Source organism: Lemur catta, chromosome 9, assembly GCF_020740605.2.
Source record: "Lemur catta isolate mLemCat1 chromosome 9, mLemCat1.pri, whole genome shotgun sequence".
In the NCBI taxonomy this organism is placed as follows: domain Eukaryota; kingdom Metazoa; phylum Chordata; class Mammalia; order Primates; family Lemuridae; genus Lemur; species Lemur catta.
In genome coordinates this window covers 34,182,181-34,204,987 of record NC_059136.1, presented here as the reverse complement: position 1 = coordinate 34,204,987, position 22,807 = coordinate 34,182,181, and the positions used below count along the sequence as shown (strand labels likewise).

Below are 22,807 nucleotides of genomic sequence, written 5' to 3'. Positions count from 1 at the left end.
ACTTCAGTAACTAAATCAAGTAAAACTAAGCTGAGAAGACATCAAATAATGACTGCTTTATTTTCATTATAGAGCAATGATTATCTACGTGTGTAAAGAAAAAACTCTGGAAGGCTACATTCTAAAATGTTAATAGTGGTTTATCACAAGATGGTGAGATTGCATGATTTCTTTTTCTTTAAATTTTCCTATGTTATCTTAATTTTATTTATCATTAGCATGTATTATACTTTTATTAGAAAACAAGCAATAAGCAGTCCCTGTGTCAAGAGGAAAAAGTAAAAGCTAAAATCGTCAACCAAGAAATGAAGCTGCTATTGTCATTTATACATATATTTCTCATTATAAAATACTGTAACCACTATTTAGAAGCAAGATTACAAGTAAGCAAAATGAGATCTTTGTATTTCCAGTTTGAACATTTATTTTGTTTTGTTTAACCCTTGTGGAACATTTACTTTCATATGTGTTGTGCTACTCACATTTAAAAGCATTTTCTTTACATACACATAAATCAATCATTTTCTTTACATATTTTTCTATATATACGTACATGCACATATACATACCTGAGAGCATTTAGAAGACCTTCTACACTATTAGGAGGTTGGTCCTTAAGAACTTTGATACAACCTTTCATCTAAGGAAAAAAGAAAAAAGCAAAAGTAAAACATCCATTTTTTCACACAACATTCATTTTCAAAATAGTAAAATAAAATAAATCATGATCACAATTACAGAACTCAAGAGATTGCATGCTGTGTCAAATTAATTACTCTTAGAGCAGAAAAAAGAAACCTACCCAAGTGTTAGCATTTTCAGTTTGTCAGTGAAACAGACTTTTTGAGAACCAAGTCAGTTAAACTAAAGTACCACCCACACTAATGAAAAACAAAGGCTTCCTAAGGAGAAAACTTCCTGGAAAAGGTGCTAAGTAGTAATTTAAAGGACAGAATGGATATGTTAGCAAGGAAAAGAGGAACTTTCCAGGTAAAAGAACCTCATGGTGAAAATAATGAAGTGTCACAAACTGAAGACAGACAGAAATTTCTGCAGGGCTGAAATGAGAGTTAGAGAGAGCCCTGAAGGCCAGGATGACTCATCTGGAACTGATATGCCAGGCAGCATGGACTTGCTACGACTCAATGAAGGTGGTATTTAAGGAAGATTAGCCTGGTTATTGTGAAAAAGCATAACATAACAGAAAGAACACAGCCTGTGGAAGCCAGAGAGATGTGGGTTCAACCCCCGACTTGACCATTCACTAGTGATTCCTAAACTATAATCGCTGTCAGTAAAAGACAGAACACCTACATCCTAGGAGTATATTCAGAATCACAAGGGAGAACAAATATAAAATTCCTGGGACATAGTAATCATGCAATATATGTTCACTCATTTCTTTTTACACATGATAGACATGCATGAGAGGCAGAAGATTGGCCAGCAATCAGTAATCGAGATCTGAAATGCTAAAAGCTTGAACTAGTTATGAAAGGGAGATTGGAAGACAATTCTCACCAAACACTGATGAACTAGATGTGAGAGGGTGAGCAGAGAAACTACAAAATAGAGAAATCAAATACTTAATTTCTAATACAAACTGTTACAGAGACAAGGAAAGCAGAAATTTCTTTATAGTCACAAATTATTATGATTGGGTAGGGAGGGAAAATATGTGAAGCCTTTGACTTTTTTATTGGAACACCACTACTGACCTTTTATATGCATTTTGAAATGAACCTTTTGTTTGAAATGGCCTTTGGCCAAAGGAATTAAAGGACATGATTATAAAATTTCTTATATCTAATTATCTATTTATATTGCAAATGTGTACAAGGATCCTACAAGGGGATACTCTAAAGACAATACAGTCACCCTTCAATCATGCCCCCTGTATACAGGCCACAAGACATATAGCAAGAGAACAGAGGAGATGAAAACCCACCATTATCACACAAACTATAAATCTGAGTTCTGCGAGAGTCCAGCCTACTAGCTATTTAAGTAAAATAAAAGCTTATGGTTTCCATGTAAGGAAGTTGCTTGAAAATACATAAAACAATATATAACTTACATCAATTTTGGAAGTTTTGGCAAATGCTCCCACTGGATGTACGTGGTCATAGAGTATTATGACGCCCACCATTACCCTCAAGCAGAATGACACTGTCTCTTCATTTGTAAATCTGCTTCTGTATTCCCTGGAGTGTAGAAAAGATAACAAAACGCTTTATTGAGTTGATCCAACTTTCACTAGATGCCAACTTACCCCTTTGCTCTCTAAAAGGGATGCTAACCTTACACCCTCTTCTCCACAATGAGATCCCCAGAGAGATAAGGAGGTGATGAGTGGAGGAGTCATCACCCACATATTCTAGTCTCTATCGTACCCACCTTAGTATATTACCCCTTCCACTTGACAGACAGCAACAGTTTTACAGAATCAAAAGCAGTACCTAAGTAAAAGTCCGGGGACAGGTGCTATGTAAAGGCTGATACCATCAATATGAGGAAAAAAGTCATAAGCTTAATAGAGCACACAGGTTTGCTACTCAGGGGCTAACTTGATCTAAACACATTATTGTATTACTGGATTTGAATCTTATTAAAATTCAATCATATTCTTCTCTCATTTGGGAAAAAGGAAATAGAACTTTTACGTGTATAGAAAGAAGTGTGGCACAGCAGAGCAAGTACAGAACCAGGATAGAGACATCTGGGCACATGGGTGGGGCCAGCCACTGTGCATAAGTCCCTTCATTTCCCAAGACCTCACTTCCTTAAGTGAGGAGGAGGATTATGATGACAGTTGCCCTCCTATTTATAAGGTTTTCCAGTAAGAGGATGTATATAATAGTGAGTTGGAAAATAAAAAGTGCTAGGAAAACAAAAGTTATGTAGCAAAAACCATATATAGTCAGGCATCGCTTAACGACAGGGACAGTTCTGAAAAACGTGTCCTTAGGCGATTTCATCAGTGTGTGAACATCACAGAGTGTACTTACACAAGCCTAGAGGGTACAAACTACTACACACCTAGGCTATAGGGAATGTATAGCCTATTGCTCGTAGGCAACAAAACTGTACAACGTGTTACTATCTGAATCTGTAAGCAACTGTAATACAATGCTAAGTATCTGTGTATCTAAACATACCTAAACATAGAAAAGATACTGTAAAAATACAATAGACAAGATGTAAAACGGTACACCTGTATAGGGCACTTAACATGGATGGAGCTTGCGGGAGTGGAAGTTGCTCTGGGTGAGTGAGTGGTGAGTGAATGTGAAGGCCTAGGACATTAATTGTACACTATTACAGACTTTGTAAACACTGTACACTTAGGCTAAACTGACAAAAAAATTTTTTTCAATAACAAATTTACCTTAGCTTATTGTAACTTTTTTACTTTATAAACTTTTGAATTTTTAAAATTTTTGCCTCTTTCATAATTTGACATATTTGGCTTGTGCTACAACCTAATGACGGTTACAACACCACTAGGAGATAAGAATTTTTCAGTTCCATTATAATCTTACAGGACCACCATCCCATATGTGCTTTATGGTTGACCTAAATGTATATCATTATGTGGCACATGATTATATTATTCAAGAATCCAGGAGGGATTCTTTCTGCCTGCTGATAGGAAAATTCATCCAGAACATATTGTGTTACATATCATAAATGCTTTAGAGAGAAGAAAAACTCAGAAGGGAATTCAGGTTTGTGTTGAAAAAAATAAAGACTGAGAACTATATTGAGATATTAATAAAAATGGATACATGGAAGAATAACTCTAGCTCTGTGGCAAAAAGGCAAGATTCTTCAATAAAAAGAGAAAGAATCTTTATGAGAAGCATAACTGAGGAGCTTCAAAGCTCTTCCCCATCCCTGCCTGCCCTCCCCCAAATACCACAACATTTATGTTCTGAAGAGTCTATGTTAGTTAGACTGGTGTGAAGACCAACTCTCCTTTATATTTAATCAGAAGTTACATTAAGTTGCCAAATTATTTTAATTTTGTTCATATAAAAATAATTAATACTTGGGGCATACTTAATTTCCACTTTCCAAATAAGACATGTTCATATTTGGACACGTTTTGAAATACCAATCTCAACAGTACTGTTAAAAGTGAAAAGGATCAGCTAATACTCACGGTGTTTCGAGCATAACTCTGCATACACTAGCCATGGTGCTTAAACAATCTGTAGTATTTTCTATTGGTAAATTTTTATTCTGTAGAAGTGGATAGAGAACAAAAAAAGTAAGTGACAAAGTTACTACTTAAATATAATTTAAAATTTAGCATAACATGACAAATCAGCAACTTTAAAATCTGGTTCCTACTCCTCATTTTCTAAATAATTCACTAGATTGATTTTAAGCACTGTTTCCTTTGCTCTTCCAAGAGGCACTTTTATTCTAGCTGGGTGAGAAAAACTGGACCACACAGACAGGGGTCAGAGGTGTAGAGCCTTGTAGGGAATGAGGTATTTGGACTAGGAAGTCACTGGGAACATTTTAAGCAGAGGAGGGAGAGAATGTTTATATTTTAAGAAGATTACTTGGCTGCTCTATGGAGAAAGGACAATAGCGGGGCAAGAATAAAGGGAGTAAGAATGGTTGGAACATGAATTCAGTAACCCAGATGTGAGGGTCTGATCTGGATAGGTAGCGAGAGAAGGAGTTAAAGTTTTCAGATTCATGATATATAGTATTTTGTAGGGAAAGCCAATAAGACTGTTTGATGGAGTAAATGTAGGGAGTGAGAAAAAGAATGGAAATTTAGAACAGCAGCCCCTAGTTTTCTGCTTGCACAGTGGTACTACTAATTGAGAAAAGAAAGACTAAAGAAAAATCAGGGTGAGAAAAGCTAACCAAGAGTTTGGTTTGACCATGCCATCACTGACGTATACATCTGGGAGTCTGTCAGATTCGAAATGTTATTTAAAGCCATAGGACTTGCTAAAATCCTCATGTCGGCAACAGACGGAAGAGAAAAACAATGCAAAGAATAATAACTTCCTAGACGATGCTTACCTCTGATACAAATTTTGTGGTAGCATCACTCAAGGTTTTCAGCATTGGAGTTGCCTCAGCATAAAACAAAGACATTCGATTTGCCAATTCATTATTTACTTCATTTTCTCCTTCTGCCTGTGTTGGAAAGTAAGAGCACTTCATATTAGTTCATAAATTATTAAATATGATAACATTTATAAAACGACCAAGACAGGGTGCCTACTTCATTAATACTTATTAAATTAATCTAATACCCTTAACAAATTACATTTTAGACCCTCATATGCACATAGTACTTAAATATCCTTTAAAGATAAAAAATTACAAATGCTATTAAGTAATTTTTTAAAAGATTAACCTCTTTAAAAATATTTTAAATGATGTTAAGAAATTAAGTAAAACCTTGGTGGACTGCCTACTATATACAAGAGATAATTATAAATGCTATGGAGGACAGAAAGATGAGTATCAAATTGCATCCTGTCCTTAGGAACACACAAGTATCCATACAACATCCACAATAAAATGCTAACAGATGATGACAGAATAATGGCATGAAAAAAAGATTAAGTTAGACTAGAAGAAACTAAGAAGGACTCATAGAAGAGTTAGGCTTTTGCAGGTAATGTTGGGCACATAAACAAGGTATTCTAACCTGGCAGGGGGAAAGAGCATGTTTTCATATGACTCAGTAGAGTGTAATTCAGCATATTTGGTGTAAAAACGGGCAGCAAGTAGCGAAACGTATGGTTGGGGTCAGATTATAGATTGCCTGAAATACTAGCATAAGTTCATTTTTTTTCCTTCATAGGGAACAGGACGTCACTTGGAGTGCTAGAAGAAATGAATGACAATCAATAAAGTCAATTTTCTAAAGAAAACTAACTGATGATAGTGCGCAGACTGTACCAAAAAAGAAAAAGACTACAGGTCAGGAAATGAGTTATGCTGCTATAGAATAACTGCCAAAAAGAGAGTAGGAATTAAGTTCTCAGTTGGGACAGAAGTAGTAGGAGATAAAAAGGGGGTGGAGAAGGGATTCTAGAAATATTTCACTTGAAAACAATTGGTTTTATCTGTAATTGTTGAGGGTGAAAGATAGCAAAAAGATGACATTAATGTCTTTGACCTTGAGTGATCACAGGGATTGCTATAGTATAAGATTGACTGTTTTGCTTTTATTTTATTTTATATGGTGGGTATGAAAAAGACAGATGTTAAGGTCAGTTTCACACCAGGAATTTATCTATGCACAGCCAAAGTGATACAAATAACAGATGTTTCATGAAAAGAAATCTTTTCCTCTGACCCAGTGCCTATCTTAAAGCAACCATTTCATAAAGTATTTATTTAATGATAAAAAAGAGTGAATGGTCTCCTCTGGTATTTTTATTTTAAATCTCTTATGCCACTTACCACTTCTTATGCAGTTACAGTATTTCTCTAATCAACTATCTATGAGAGGCTGGGCTGATTTTGAAATTTCTCTCTTTTTCACACCAATTAGCATAATGTAGGTCCTCAAAATACACAGAGAACAAGATAATATTTTCTTCCTATCTAAGGTTTTACGTATGGTATTTAACCCCTTAGAGGTAGAAAAGTGTAATAAACCGCTTAATTGGAGGATGGCAAGAGGTTAACAGGACTAAAGAAACCATAAGAGGTGCTATCTTAGCCAACAACAGGCACAGAAGCCATTTTCTCTAACAGCTCTCCCAGGCATAAATGTGCTAATGATCCATGACCTCACTCTCCCCTCTTGCCAGTATCAGGTATTTCTCTTAACCCAGGTCAACTGCTCTCCAAGATTCTTTCATTCTAAGAATATGGGGACAAAGAACTCATAACTATTAATTCACAACATTTTTGTATAGTTAAAAATGAGAATACATAGAGAAATTTTATAAGCATCAATGTTACATAGACAAGCAATTTTACTGAAGTAGTCATGGGAATTTAGAGATGGAGAGGAACAACAGGTAAACAAACATATGGTTTGCTACAGTTTGCTCTTTCCTCCCACAGCTGTGGCTGCTCATAATTACTAAATTTATTACTAGCTTTAGCATTATCTTAATGAACAAATTAAAGAATAAAATCAATAGATTGAGAGCTGAGTTATTCTTCTTACCAGCCCCCCAACTCAAAGCATTAACTTACTGGTACATTATTAATCCTCATACGACTCAATGTTCTTCTATAATAGCTGAAATCATTCTGTATGGCAGGATTTGTCATCTAAAAAAGACATTTATGAAAGAAAAACTTGTTACGTACTAAATACTAACGTAAAAATTAAGTGAAAAATCTACCAAATTTGTAGTATCATTTTAAGAACTAAAACTAGGGTCATTCAAGATGGGTTATAACAAACACGTATTCCTTACTAAACATATAAAACTACACAGATTCTTTTAGAGTGTACTTTTCTTCTTCTTTTCAATGATTTCAAGATAATATACTAAAAGCTTGTTTACCAAAAAATGATATTACTAAATAAACATAAATTAAAAAGAATGTATAAGCATTTGTTTTGAATTATTATAATAAAAGTATGTGCATATGGTCAATAGAGCAATCCTCACATAGACTAAAATTTTACATACAAATCATTTGTGCTCAAAGTATTAATAAGAGAATGAATAGTTGTCTATGACACAATCATAAAATGTTGAAGTTAGGAATCCACCTCTTTCATCTGAGGCCCTGAAAAGTCAAAAGACCTGCCCAAGGTTTCATTAATTGCTTCCTGTGGCAGAACCTATACTGGAACTCAGGTCTCCTCATAAGACATCTAGTGTTTACTCCTTTACACTCACTCCTTTTAACAACAGGATATTCATAGTTATAAAGACTACTAAGAGTGAGAGAGGAAGAAAGAGAGAAAGGAGAAAGGAAAGAAGGAGAAAGGAAGAGGGAGGGAGGGGGAAAAAGAAAACAATTTTAACATTTTAATATAAAAGAATGTTGAAAAATGAGCATGAGCAGAAAAGAAAAAATTCTAGAAAAGAAATTAAAAATTGTTTTCAGAGATGATTTTATAAAATAAAGTTAAAAGAAGACTGAATAATGGGTGATTTACTATTTGCTATATAATACATAAAAAGACCTGCCATAATTTTTAAATCAAGTTTTCTTCTTTTATTAAGGTCCAGTGGACATCATATAAATACATTTTATTAAGGTTTCCAGGCTCTTCCTCCTAGTACTTATTGGAAGACTCATGATTTTCATAACAATCAGGGCCAGCAGAAAAATTCTACCTTGAGTTCATCAAACCGGAGTGTGAAATGAAGAATTTCTGCAAACTGTTTAGCAAGAGCCTGCTCTCGCTCTAGATGCTGGGTAGGAGAAAACGGGGTACTTGTCAAAGCTCCCAGAAGACCTCTTAATGCTGCTTCTAAAGAAAAAAAGATAAAAAGTGAACAATTCATAAGTGTTATAATTTTAACTCCCAGAAAAGCTCTTTTTAAAAAACAGATGATCTAAATATAATCAAAATAAAGAAGTTGGCCGGGCGCGGTGGCTCACGCCTGTAATCCTAGCTCTGGGAGGCCGAGGCGGGTGGATCGCTCGAGGTCAGGAGTTCGAGACCAGCCTGAGCAAGAGTGAGACCCCGTCTCTACTAAAAATAGAAAGAAATTATCTGGCCAACTAAAAATATATATACAAAAAAATTAGCCGGGCATGGTGGCTCATGCCTGTAGTCCCAGCTACTCGGGAGGCTGAGGCAGTAGGATCGCTTAAGCCCAGGAGTTTGAGGTTGCTGTGAGCTAGGCTGATGCCACGGCACTCACTCTAGCCCGGGTAACAAAGTGAGACTCTGTCTCAAAAAAAAAAAAAAAAAAAAAAAAAAGAAGTTTAAAATTTGCCATTGCTAATGTATGGCATACACTCAAACCATACTATTTAATACAATAAAAACTTCAAAGGGACTAAATCAAGGGTTTATAATTCTGTAAACCCAGATCCAAAATAAAGCAGAATGTAAATTTGAATTAAACACCTGAATCAAAGCACAAATTTTATATTACTTTTATCATTCCTAGAATTTGGTTTTATGAAATGGTAATTGTCACCTACAACTGAGTAACTTCTTCAGTGGTATTCTGTCCACACAGTCAAATCTGTACATGGCTATGAATGGACTACTAACTTCTCATACTTTGAATATGCCATTTCTTTTAGTTACTAAAGAAAATTTTGGTTTAGTAAGTTTCTCAAGTGTCTTAGAGCTTGGCATCTCAGGACTGTAATACAAATATTCTCATTCACTACATGAGCAAAATGGTCCCTTTAAAATAAGTGCTACTTTTGGAATGCCAGACTAACAAATACAGTGTTTAAAAATAGAAATACTTCAAAAATTACCTATTGGATACAATGTACACTATTTGGGTGACTGGTACACTAAAATCCCTGACTTCATCACTATACAATTCATCCATGTAAAAAAAAAAAAACAAAACAAAAAAAAACACTGGTACCTTCTAAATCTATTAAAATAAATTATTTTTAAAAATGCAAATACTGATATTTCAGTTCAAAAAAATTGCAGAAATCAAACTGATTCAGTTACAGATTATAGAGTTGGAAAACAATGTTAGATTCTAATCAGAGAAAACAAGAGTTTACAAAGTTAAAAGGTGATCTGACATTATAACCAAATTAATGTCATATTAATAAACAAATATTTATTAATACATTACATCATCAACTGTTAACATAAAAAAAACCCAATTCAACTAATTATGAAGACCTAAATATGAGTCAGCATCTGTACTACACACGTTATGTAGTCTCTCATTTTAACTTTCACAATCAACCATGACATGAGTATTACAGATGGATAAAGTGAGTTTCACTGAGGTTAGAGCCCAATGTTATAGCTAGTAAATGCCAGGTGTTTCCGACTCCAAAGCTCTATTCTTTCAACCATAATAAACGGTCTCTCAAATAAAGGAACATTCTGCTTAGCCTTCTGTAACCTTATAAAACATTAATCTACTGATTACTACCAAGAGTACCAATTACTTCTATAGCCTTATAAAATATTAATCTACTAATTATAAATAATAGTAGGTACTTCTTATGTGTCTGTATGTGCCAGGTACTGAGCTTGATACTTCACAGACACTATTTCTCATCTAAAATGACAGCTATTATCTTTTGTCTTGTTCCTCAGTAAGTCAGAAAATGTATTGACTGCCTACTCTGTGCTAGACACTAGGAAAACAGATAAAGACAGACACGCTCCCTATGCCTTATTATATAGAGAGAAGAAAGATGAATGGTTACTACTGTGATATATCTGCTGAAAAGGTATACATGGTACATAGTACAGTAGAAAGGTATACAAATAGGTCCTCTACTAACTGAAGGCTCAGGAAAAGACTTCCCTGAATAAGTGACTTCTGGACTGGGACTGGAGTATTCATTAGGGATGAGCAGGAGTTTACAGATAGAAAGGGAAGGAAGTCAGACCCTGAGCTGAGAAGAGCATGACATAGTCAAAGAACTGCAAGAAGACCAATATAGGTAGAATAGAGAGGGCAAGGAGGAGAGTAACCAACACTAAGACAAATCACATACAATCTGTATGCCACATTAAGCACTCTGGCCTTGACATCCTCGTGTCCTGGAGAAAGCACTTAAACAGCATAGTGACATAATCAAATTAGCATTTTAAAACCCCACTTCATCTTCAGTGCAGAGAATGGATTGCAGGGGTACAGATGGCTTAGACAGGTGTAAGAGTGGGTATAAAGAAGATTAAGAAGAAAACATTATTCATTATTTTGAAAAAATGATTTACTTCTCCCAAGATTCATTCCATGTGTTGGTGTTAATGTAAGTAGAAAGCAAAGTTTAAGAGACACTGAAAACGATTATTATAAAATACTATTCTAGGCTGTTAAAGAAAAAAAAGCAATTTGTACTTGGCTAGATTTTATCAAGTCTCGGGGTTAATTTCAGCATTCCAAGTGCTCTACCACTTTGGGGAATGAAGTCTGGTCACTTGGCTGTTGGGATGGCCAGTGCCCAGTAGCTGCAGAACTTCTGTCCATGAATGGCTAAAGCCCTCAATGGTAGATCTATCATGAAAGAGAAACTAAAGATGACAAGGCTGTTAATCTGCCTTTGAAGCAGCTAGATCAGCCTCTCATGCTGCAGGCCTTTGCTGGCACAGTCTCACCAGCCTACAATTCCTCAAGAGAAAAACTGGAGGCAATGAATCTCACACATGGTGACCCAGGTTTCTGGATGAGTTAGGAAGAAAGAGAGGTAATGAAGAGATGGCCTGGGGATTAGACTCTAATGAAGTTCTTAAAACAAAACAATGTAGTCATGATTTTTTAAAAATGTAGATGATAAGGGGGAAATTAATGGGCTACTAAGCCCTAAATTTTGAAAAAAATAAAGGGCAGCTGGTAGACCAGTGCAGGAGCCAAAGCCATCTAAGAAGGTTGCAAGAAAAAGACAACTGGGAGAAATAATGAAGATGACAAATTAGTCCACAAGCTACAACAGGAGGGGGGAACAACTAGATGATCAGGAACAGGAGGCCCCTGCAGAGACTTGCCCTTTAAGGACAAGTCATTTATTCCCACCAACTGCCACCCATTTACTCTTAAATGCCAGCCCTTGAATTCTCTGAAGAGAACCGAAGGATGTGAACTATGGGAGGATTTAAGACAGCCAACAGACATGACCACAATAGTTATGTTCACTTTTGGATCTTCTAAAGGGATTTTGATAGATTCAGCCCAGTGAAAAGATACCAATATGTTGGAAAGAGTTATTCATTATGACCCTTGGAAACAGTCCCTAAAGTTAGCTCCTAGACCACGAGGAAGACTGAGGCATGACAAAGTAGTTTGTCTACTGTCTGAGCACACAACCTTCTCTCAGGCAGCTGCCTGAACAGGGAAGAGTCCACGGCCTCAGACTGAAATAAGCAAGCACAGCAAGTTTCCCAGGCCAGCATGGTTAAACCCTGTCAGCAAAACTCAGTATCTTCCAAATTAGTCAGGTAATCCCTGCCCTGTCCCTCTGTAAATATGAGAACTGGCAAGGGATCAGAGTTCCTCCTCTGGATTATGACCCATGGTATATCTACAGCGCTCAGGCCAAATAATCTTCTCCTTGGAACTGCAAAACTCTGAAGGACCATGTGCATTTAATAGTTGTGTGGTGCTCCCTGCGCTGTTTGTGGTATTTGTCTTCACTTCTGGCTCAACAGTGAAGGTAAGAAGAGAAGAAACAAGAGAGGTTTAGTGGATAGAATGTAGAGAATTTATCAGACAGGATGCCAAAACTCAAAGAAGTTAAGTGATATCATCAAGACTGCACAGCTAAGAAGTGGCAAGCACCTGCATTCAAGCACAGGCCATATGTCACCAAAGCCTAAAATCCATTATTACTGCTGCTTCTAACTATCCAATACATATTTATCAGATATTTGTGCCCATTAACCTGTCACTCATTCATTCAACAAACATGAAGTGAGTCCTACCATATACAAGCAAGGATATGCATCTGTTAACCAGGAACTAGAAACATTATTAACCAGGTTCGTGGCCAAGAGATGATGGGTAACATATCAGATCTTAAATTTGTACTCTGCTTATAACTTTACAGAAGACCCTAGAGTACAATTATGAAGATTCAAGGCTCCCAAGTGACAGCATGAAAATTGATAGCTTTTTGCTATTATCTATGTTATTATATCCCTCTGCCAAAATGGAATAGCACCCATGATGGGACACACACCACTAGACTGATTAATTCCAGTAGTTAAAATATAAGATAACGTTCAAGTCCAACTGGCTTGATGTATTTTAGAATTATTCTTTTTTCACTGGCATATGCTAAGAGACCAAGATTAGCTTTAATAGGACCTGAGCACCTTCTAAAACAATTTAACTTCAAATGCACCTACAAACTGCCAGCATAAGAAAAACTCTAAATAAATCGTAGTCAAGATAAGCAAGATTAAAAGACCAAGGCTAAGGTTACAGAAGGTTATAAAGCTACAGACTATACAGATTCTTGACTGAAAGGCAAATACTGTAAAAGAACTAATTTTATGATTGGGAAAATAAATGACAATTCTCATTTCTAGTAAGAAAAGGATAATTTATACAAACACTTCTATCCCAACTATTGTCTGTCTTAACATTACATTTAACAGTTTGTATTACATCAAGAAAAAATAGCAATTTGCTTACTTTTTTAGAATACAGGCATTTTTTTAAAAAAAATGGAACTCCAACTTTAAAGCATACGTTGCAAACACAAATGGTCAAGTAAAAAATATAAAGAAATAAAGAGCAAGATATAAAAAAAAAATATGCAGCCGTAAGGACTTACTGCAAACTAGAACGCACATGCCCTAACTAATAGAGACAGAGGTGGTCTGCCAAGTATTAATTGCTCCCGCCCATTGATAACGCAGATCAATTATTGGCTAACCTAGTGACTTTTCCAAAGCAAATGCAGACTTAAACTATGTGGGCCAAACAAATCACATCTCGGGTTTAAATTTAGCTCTGGGGCCCGAAGTTTGACTTCAGTCTTACAGTATGGCTTTCTTATTAGATATGATATATATTCATTTAGAATATGTAACACCTTTAAACAATTCAGAAATTGAAACATGTTAAGAACTTAATAAAATTTAAATAGTTCAAATTTCTGACACAAATCTATACTGCTCCTCCCCCGTGCCCACCGACTACAAAAAGTCCTTCAAATTTACAACTTGCAAATCACAAAAGGAGCTAACTGGCTAAATCTTACCTGCTCTACCTCCTCCTCCTACAAGAAAGGGAATTCCAATTTTGCTTACTTGTACTGAAAACACGATTCTAATCTTTGAATAATTTTTCCCATACAAAGGAAAAAGCAAACTGTTCTGAATTCTTTTTACTTTAATAACTCCCTAGATAACTTTGGATATATCATTAGCTTCCCATTTCTTACCTACAGTTTTAGATGAACTGAGCATAATTAGCAATGATTTTAACAACACAAAATTTAAATAACCCAAGGGCCTGAGAATTAGTTCCCCAAATATGGGAAAGGATTTACTGCAGAGGTGGAGAGAAATTCCATCAAATGATTTCTTATACTAGGACCCTTTAGCATGCAAAGAAATCAAAGAGATTTCCTAGTGGAAATTATAATTTTTGGAGAAAAATGGTCTAAATAAATCAAAAGCCTGGGTTGACAGGAATGGTAAGATCATTCTGTAATCTTAGAATCTAGAAAGTTTTCTTTACTTATGTAACATATTCAGCCAAAGCATTGTGAACATAAAATATTCTAAATAACTTCTGACACTAATAAACGTCTTTTTCACTAAGGAAGTCATAACGACAAAACTTTCAACTTACCTAACCTCTGAGAAAATTCATAAAATTTCTTTAATTTGCCTACTAGTGGAACAACTGCACCCCATGCTTTCTCTTGCAACTTCTCATCTGCTGGATGCTGGATTGCCTTCAAAATACAAAGAATAAAAACAGATTTTTAAAAATTACAACAGTATCATTTTTACATTAAAATATTGGTTTTAGCGAACATAGGAAACCCTGATATAATCTATAAACTATAGAATAATGGATGCAGGAATGGTGACAGTGGGCCTTAACTCCATGGATACTTTAGCTTATTAGAATACATTCTTAGTTATCACAGTAGTATCATAGTAGATATGGCTACAATGAAATGAAAAATGATACAATATATGTTTGTTAAATATATTAAGCCTTGGTGCCTTTTAGATCCACAAAAGAAAATACTTCATATTGTTTCCCGTATCAGTCAAGATTTCATAGTATTTCTCTGTCAAAGAACTATTTTGGTAGAATAAAAGGAAACAAAAAAAGCAAGGCAACAGATGAAGATGCCAACTTTGAGAACAGGCAAGAAGCTTTCAATAATTTGAATTCCAGACCAGGCTCGATGGCTCACGCCTGTAACCCCACCAATTTGGGAAGCCAAGACGGGAGGATCGCTTCAGTCTAGAAGTTTGAGACCAGCCTGAGCAACACAGCAAGACTGTCTCTACAAAAAATGAGGAAAATTAGTCGGGCATGGTGGCGCATGCCTACAGTCCCAGCTACTCAGAACGCTGAGGAGGGAATATTGCTTAAGCCCAGGAGTACAAGGTTGCAGTGAGCTGTGATGGTGTCACTGCACTCTAGCCTGGGCAACAGAGTGAGACCCTGTCCCTAAGAAAATAATAATAATAATAATAGTAATAATAACTTGAATTCCAGGGTCAAACTAGCTCTAAGAAAACTAGCTGACACTTAAGATCCTCCTAGATCAACCTGGAAAATGTGCTTTAGAAATTGTCACAGATACTTATTCCCTATAACTAAAATCTTATTCTGGATTCCAAGTTCACTCAGGCTTTCCTGAATAAGAAGATGAAAACCTGGTTTCAAATCTGACAGGATGAAAAACAAAACAACCCCCAGATCTTAATATAAACATGAATATGCCTTTTTCTAAACTCGGTCTTTCAAACCATTAGGCAATCTTTTCTGAATGTAGAGAGTTAGTCCCAAAGAAACATTTTCTTGCTTTTATCTTCCTTTTGCCTACAGATGTTTCTCTTAATCCTTTATGTAACTTAATGCTTTTCTCAACAACCTGGTTTGCTTTCTCTAACGTCTTCAAACACACCATCTGAAAGCTGAAATTCATAACCAAGGCAGGGGCCTGCTTATGAACATTATCAGGAGGTACTGACTTTGCCCACACAAAAACAAAAAACAAGAATGCAAAATAAAATTGTATTCAGATATATTTAAAGGACGTTCTGACTAAATTAATAACTATAAACTAAATAAATGGTATCAATTGCTTAAGCAATTTACTTTATAAGTTTGCCACTATTTTCAAATTTTCTTGAAGTTTATAGTTCTTTTAATGATTCTTAAACCTAACAAGTACCTGAAGTCAATCCTACTCATGTGATTATCTAGAAATACTGTAATGTTAAACAAAATCTGACATTACAATATGTCAGATTTGCTTCACATTATATATTAATATGAACATTTCAAAGGGACTTTGATATTATGCTGATGTTTATGGGAAAAAATCCTTTTAGCCTCAAGTATAGACTCAATAATGATTTACATCAAGTAGTAAGTATTTATTGATGTATTATTCAGTAAATAAGCAAACAGATGAAAATTAAAATTGTATTTTCTTCTCTTAAAGAAGCCTATCCAACTTTTCTTGCAAGGATGAAACAATGATTTTCCAAATGTCAATTCATTCTCATAATATAAAAAAGCTCCATTAAATGTCACCCATTTTCATAGCTGAACAGAGCTATTTCCCTGTCCTTCCTTGCCTAGATTTACAGCTGAAGATACTGGCTGCTCTTTTATGACAAACATTTTGTGGTTTTTGTACTTCTGATTCCTTGTCCTCTCACATCAGTTTCTCTGCTGTTAAACAAGGTTTTGGTCAATACCCATTACAGCCCAATATGCAAAAGGACACTTAGTAAATGTCAGTGGTGAGGTTATAATGTAGCATGTTTTATAACTCATTTTCAAAAATGTTAAAACTCTCATGGACACATCCCAACCTTAATGGAAAGTTCCTATCTCCCTTTCTAGTGGTTTATTCTAGACAATAAACTTTGCTTATGTAATAGATTCTATCTTAAACTTTATTCTATTTAAGAATTATGTTTCATAAAATGTTAAACTAAAATATATATAATCCCACACATTAGCATAGTAATAAAACATAGTAAGTTTATGTTAGCTTTGTGTCAGGCACTGTGCTATGCTGTTTACATAGATTATCTAATTTTATCTTCACAATAACTCTATGAATTGCTTCCACAGTTTTGCTACTATGACTAAGGCAGCCATAAAGGCTTTTATACTTACATTTCCTCTTCCATTATAGTTGTTTGGAATATATTTTCTAAAATATATGTACCTGGTGCAAGAGTACAAAAAATTTAATTGCTGTCATCCTATACACCACCAAACTGATTTCCAAAAAGACAACTGTTTTACAATACATGTAACTTTTCCACAGTGATGTGGTGCACTTATTAACAAAGCTGAACATTTTTTCTATTGGCTGTGCTTTTTCATGGGTAGAATGGTTGGTTGCTCTACCAAGTCTTATTAATTAATTAGCAACATTAAGTGTTAATATTGATGTAAGATAGTTATATCAGTTCTTTGTATATTTGGCATATATTCATTCAGCTTTCATGTATATCTTTCTTTCCTAATTTGTTTTCTACTGTTCAGAAATCTTTTCTATTTGTATCATTAAACTCACACATCAATATCTGAATCAAAATTTCTTCAACTGCTCAAATGACTATACATTTGTCCCTCATCTACCATAGATTTAACGCAGTTTTTAAAGAGTTTTCTAGCTTATTTTTTAAATCCACGTTATTTACCTATTTCTCTTGCCTTACACTTCCTTTGCGAAACAGTTTAATGATGGTACCTTTAAATAAATAAGTCTCAAAGCCTGATAAAGTAAATCTCTTACCGTTGCTTTTTATTCTTCCCTTATATTTTGGCATTCTTCAGTGTTGTTTTTCTATATAAACTTTTTCTTTTAAACTTTAAGACATATGTTTACTTTCTCACATCACTAATCGTGAAACATTATGAATGAACTATATGTGGTGACATCTTATATCTCCTCAGGAAATGGCACTATTGTGTGACTATGGCATCCCTATACAGAACTCCAATCTTTGGTCATAGCATCAAATGTTCCTGGTTTCACAGCCCCACAAGCCCTCTTTGAAATGTGCTATGTATAAAATTTCCTATCATCGTACTCTCTTCTAGAAGATTACAACTGAATCTTAATATGTATTGAATTAAGTCTACATACAGACTTTGGGAGAGATACTATTTTTTATTGTAGGGAGCCTTCCCACACAGAGAAGCAAAGAATAACCCTTCCAATGGGAAGTACTGCAAAAAGCTCTAAAGAGTTCTACCTTAAGGGAAAAAAAAACCAAATAGATAATGAATGGTATTTGTTCTATGGTGAATAAAATACTTCTCTTTATTGTTTATGGGAGACGATTATAACCAGAGGATAAAAATTCAAATACAAGACAAACTTTAAAGAAGTTTAATGAGGCCAGGTGCAGTAGCTCATACCTGTAATCCTAGCTAGCAATTTGGGAGAGCGAGGTGGGAGGACTACTTGAGCCCAGGAGTTTCAGACAAGCCTGGGCAACATAGAGAGAACTTGTCTCTACGAAAGAAATTTTAAAATAGCTGGGTGTGGTGGTGCACATCTGTAGTCCCAGGTACTTGGGAAGCTGAGGCAGGAGGATTGTTGAGCCCAGGATTTCAAGACTGCAGTGAGCTATGATTGAGTCACTGCACTCCAGCCTGTGCCACAGAGCAAGACTCTGTCTCTTTTGTTTCTTTTTCTATTTTTACAAAAAAAAGGTCTAATGAGCTAACACCTATAAATAATTAAAAGTAATTTGTAGCACTAATAATCAACATGGAGACACTTTCAAACATTTTAGAATAACTGTTGTAACTTGCAGGGAAAGAACAATTTGCTAATTAGTTCACTGAGATCCTGCTTACTTCATTTAAATCTTTTATTTCCATAAATGTTTAATTTTTCAAAATAGGTTTAAATGTTCAGAGAACATGAACTTCACATAAATGGTTACATGCCTTGATTTACTAAAACCTTAAGGTTTTATTTAAGCTGATATGGTCACGATTAGTCTAAAACGCTTGTATTTATTTCTTCAATAGTTAAGTGCTTACTAAGCACTGTACTAGGTACTAATAATACCAAAGTATATTAAAAAACCAGGTTTACCCTTTTCAAGCCTCAAGCTGGCAGTAAAGTGGTTGGAGAGATGAACAAATAATACCAATTTTTTTTAAATGATGTTTACCATAAAAGAAATGTGCATAAAGCACCAGGGCAAAAGAGTAAGAAGTAGGTGGTTATCTGGATTTGAAGGAGGGTAGGGGGAAAAAAGGGGCATTCCAGACAGAAAGAAAGACAAGGAAGGGTATCTGTGCAAGACACACAGGGAACAAGCTGTCCAGTGCAGGAGAGGTAAGAAATGGAATTCACACTATCTATAATTCCTCTCTGTTGATACCACTATCTCCTAATCTAAAATAAAAATCACAGAATCATTTAACTCTCCCTTCTCCCTTAAACTAAACATCCAGTCAATGGCCAAAGAATCTTTTGAATTGTCTTCTGGGGTCTGCACTTTATTCTGCCTTCACTAGTCATCCAAGTGTCAGAAGAGAACTCAAGTTGGATATGAACTGTAAGCTCAAAGACTGGTCCTTGATGACCTCTGCACTATTTGTTATAGAGAAAAATAACAGAAGCAGAGGTGGGGGGAAATGAAGAAACACAGTGTGGACACTGCCTTCAAGAAATGTGGTAATGAGAAAAAGAGAGGTTAAGGTCCCAAGCTAGGGAGTTTCTTTGGTGGCATAAAACATCTACACGTATGCTGAGAGGAAGAAGTTAGTAAAAGAACAAAGATGATGTCATTAAGAGAAGGGAAGGAATAATTAAAAGAGTAAAGTTCTAGAACAGGATGAAGAACAAGGTAAACAAGCTAATCTTGGAAAGAAGTCGGGACACACTTTCTAAAAATGGGAAAAGAGATGAATGGAAACCTTAGTAAGTTCAGCGGTTTGGGAGAGAAAAGCTGAGGCAGACCACACCAAACATTTCCCTTGTGGTGTAAAGTCAGTGGGGGGTGTGGTGTCCACATTGCAAAGATGATTTCAAGTTTCTCCTGGGAAGGTTAGGAGGAATAGAAAAAACAGACTGGCAGAACAAAGCCACAGAAAGTTATGTTCTCTCCCCCCAAAAAGAAAAGTATAAATAGTTCCTCGTGGATATTGCAAATTTCAGGTATGAGAGCAAACAAAAAAGTAAATAAAATTTTCTCTAATATACTTAAATTACCCATTTGTGGAACATCGTTTTCTTTTTTACCCTCGTATCACTGCAACCACTTCTGTAATAATGCTAAGTAATCGTCCTTCAAATATAACACTTAATATGAAATAGAGAATTCTAAGGTCTAGAAAACCATAGAGATTTGAAAGAGGTGAGACCCAGTAAGTTTTAGCTTCCTATACATAAATGTGATTTACCTCTCGTATTTCATGGCCAGCTCCTCTGTATGACTGTAAGTCCTCCAAGATGCCTTCTGCATCTTTTAATACTACATTCACCTGATTATAAATTTCCTTCTCAGACTCTGTAGGCTGGGCATCTAAACAGCAGGAAAGCACAAGAAAATTTACAGTGACATGAATTTTTTAAAAACATGTATAACTCCAAGCAATTAACAATCCAATTTTCCAAAGATAAGTACGTTTTATTCAATGTTAACTTTGCACTTCTCAGAAAAGACCAATAATTTTTCTAAAGCTCCATGTTTAAATAACTAGCCTCAAGTTTATAAATATCACAAAGAAGCAAGGGAACACCAAACATTACTATTTAGTTTAAGTTACAAATTATGACTTGATATTTTAAACCAATCTGAGAATTATAATTAAAAATTTTTAATTGTGATCATCACTTTTCTACTACATTCATCACTATCACTGACTATAAATGCATTAGTAATCATCTATTTTAATGCAATAGAAATGAAAGCCTACTAAAATATCTTGTTCATCTATAGTTTAAGATTGAAACTACTTTATTTTCCTGTAAAGTTTAACTTTCTAAGTTATGATACAAAAAAGTAAAAATTTTAGAAGAATAGTTTTAAATACTCCCCTTTTCTAGGGATCACTTTAAATTCCATATTAACATTTATGACAATATGGGTTAAAGAAGGGAGGATATATACAACTAAGACGAAACCCAAGGCAGTACCATAGAGCTTTTCTGCTGATGGACACAAGGGCAGGATTCCTGAGCAGAGGAGTTCAAATTACAAAACGGCTCCAGAACTAGCTGCTGAAAACTAGATACTTTAAGCTATGTTACAATATTATTACTGAAACTTTGAAATGGTAAAGCAAAAATTTGAGTCTCTACACGCTTGGGAGTAAGGGAAAAATGAAAGGAGAATTTGTTATAAAAAGCATAATCAGGGACACAAACATATGGGCATTTTCACCACCTGTGGTGTTGGCCACAAAACATGTTAATGGATGACTAAATCTGAATTTCTCTCTGCTTGATTCAAATTAACAGAAATCCCGCTTTTAATAATAACTTGGTCATTTGTTTCTCTGAGGACAAATCTTTTTATTTAATATATTTGATGTGTTTTTTTTAAAAAGGGGGAGCTCTGTGAGGAAACTGAGTTCTTCATAAATCTTTCCAACTACACCACATTCAACACTACAGAAAAGGCATAAAGCACTTAAAATGATAAACACGATTACCATAATGTTGTAAAGAAGAATTTTAATGGCAGAATTCCTCCATGCTAAAATGTTCTCTTACGAAGGGAATGGAGGAAATCTAAATTTATAAGTCATTAAGCACGTTTTTGACAAATCACTGTTTACCAATTATACAAAACTAGTATCTACACTTTTCTGCATGTACTTCGCCTCTGCACAAATACACAATGATCTCTTTATTCCTTTACTTAGAAAATTTAAAAGAAACTTAGTTCACACATGAACCTAGGTGTAAAGATGCCTAAAAACTAACTATTTTGTGCTTGGGGCAAGTCATAATTCAGTTCCATCTATTAAACCTGCCAATTTGTCAAAAATATACAACATATTTTTAAAAAATCAACAATTACAGTACCAAATTTTAAATTCAACATATGCAAAACAGTACTATAGCAACAGTAATAAAGTAACAATTATATGCAAAGCCAACTAAAGAATCTGTTCACATATATGTTCCCTTATTTTTCAGTTTTCAGAAATCATGTATTATTTTGTTAGAATGAAAATACCTTGACAAAATAATTACACAAAAGAAGCCAATTGAAAAACTAAAAAGACTCTCTGTCCCAGGCTACAAAGGTATTACTAGGAACAAATAGTGATATTGTAGCTAAATGATTAGCCTACAAAAAAAAAAAAAATCAGGCTTCATAATTTAGCAGTAGTATGTTTTCACATTTAGCCAGACCATATTTTGTAATGTAACAGTTAAACATATACTTTAAAAATAAAATCACACCTCATAACTTTTATACTTACACCGGATGCACTAGAGAAAAATAATTTTTACATGCAAAAATGACAGTTTTATACTTTTTCATATGGAACTGTGGAACTACAAATAACATCAATAGTAGACATATAATATAGTTTGAATTCATGAAGTGGGAATTCATGACAAAAGACAATATTTTAACTATCTATATCAACAGTATTTGTGAAGTTCAAAAAAATATTAAACTATGTATTTTTGGTGTGGTGACTAGCTGTTAACATAAAAATGTGACACTGAGACTTACATACAAACAAAACATTATAAAGTAGACTTAAATAGACCTTGTAAGTGGTTAATAACTAGTAAAAGTTTAAAAAGTACCAAGAAATTTAAAAATAAAGGAGAAGATTCAAGTTTCCTCCTTAAGGGTGTGAAAAATACCCAGCACCACACTGATTAAACATTTTTTAGACTATCACAGGAAAGTCACATTTATAATTTTGAAAGCTGCTGAAGACTGCTGTAGAAATGAAGACAAACAGAAAAAAGCAGACAGGTAAGCACTAACTTACTGAAGCATGTCATGCAAAAGGGT

General features: G+C 34.8%; 1 protein-coding gene and 1 non-coding gene across 8 annotated transcripts in view; both read right to left on the bottom strand.

The window, feature by feature from the left end:
• The window catches only part of CYRIB (CYFIP related Rac1 interactor B), a 150,847-nt gene that overhangs the window by 5,649 nt on the left and 122,391 nt on the right, over positions 1-22,807 (bottom strand). For 6 of the 7 annotated variants that reach the window (XM_045561465.1, XM_045561463.1, XM_045561464.1 and 3 more), the window contains 8 exons: positions 20,223-20,344; positions 14,433-14,538; positions 8,298-8,434; positions 7,195-7,272; positions 5,050-5,166; positions 4,166-4,245; positions 2,078-2,204; positions 570-640 (listed from right to left, as the gene is read on the bottom strand). In XM_045561465.1, coding sequence (XP_045417421.1) covers positions 570-640; positions 2,078-2,204; positions 4,166-4,245; positions 5,050-5,166; positions 7,195-7,272 — 473 coding nt within the window. In that variant the 5' untranslated portion in view covers positions 8,298-8,434; positions 14,433-14,538; positions 20,223-20,344. The remainder of the gene's footprint in view (positions 1-569; positions 641-2,077; positions 2,205-4,165; positions 4,246-5,049; positions 5,167-7,194; positions 7,273-8,297; positions 8,435-14,432; positions 14,539-20,222; positions 20,345-22,807) is intronic. The other variant, XM_045561460.1, reaches the window with a different exon arrangement.
• On the bottom strand, positions 17,735-17,861 carry LOC123645471. The gene has a single exon (XR_006737586.1). It is a non-coding gene; the product is annotated as a small nucleolar RNA SNORA25 (small nucleolar RNA).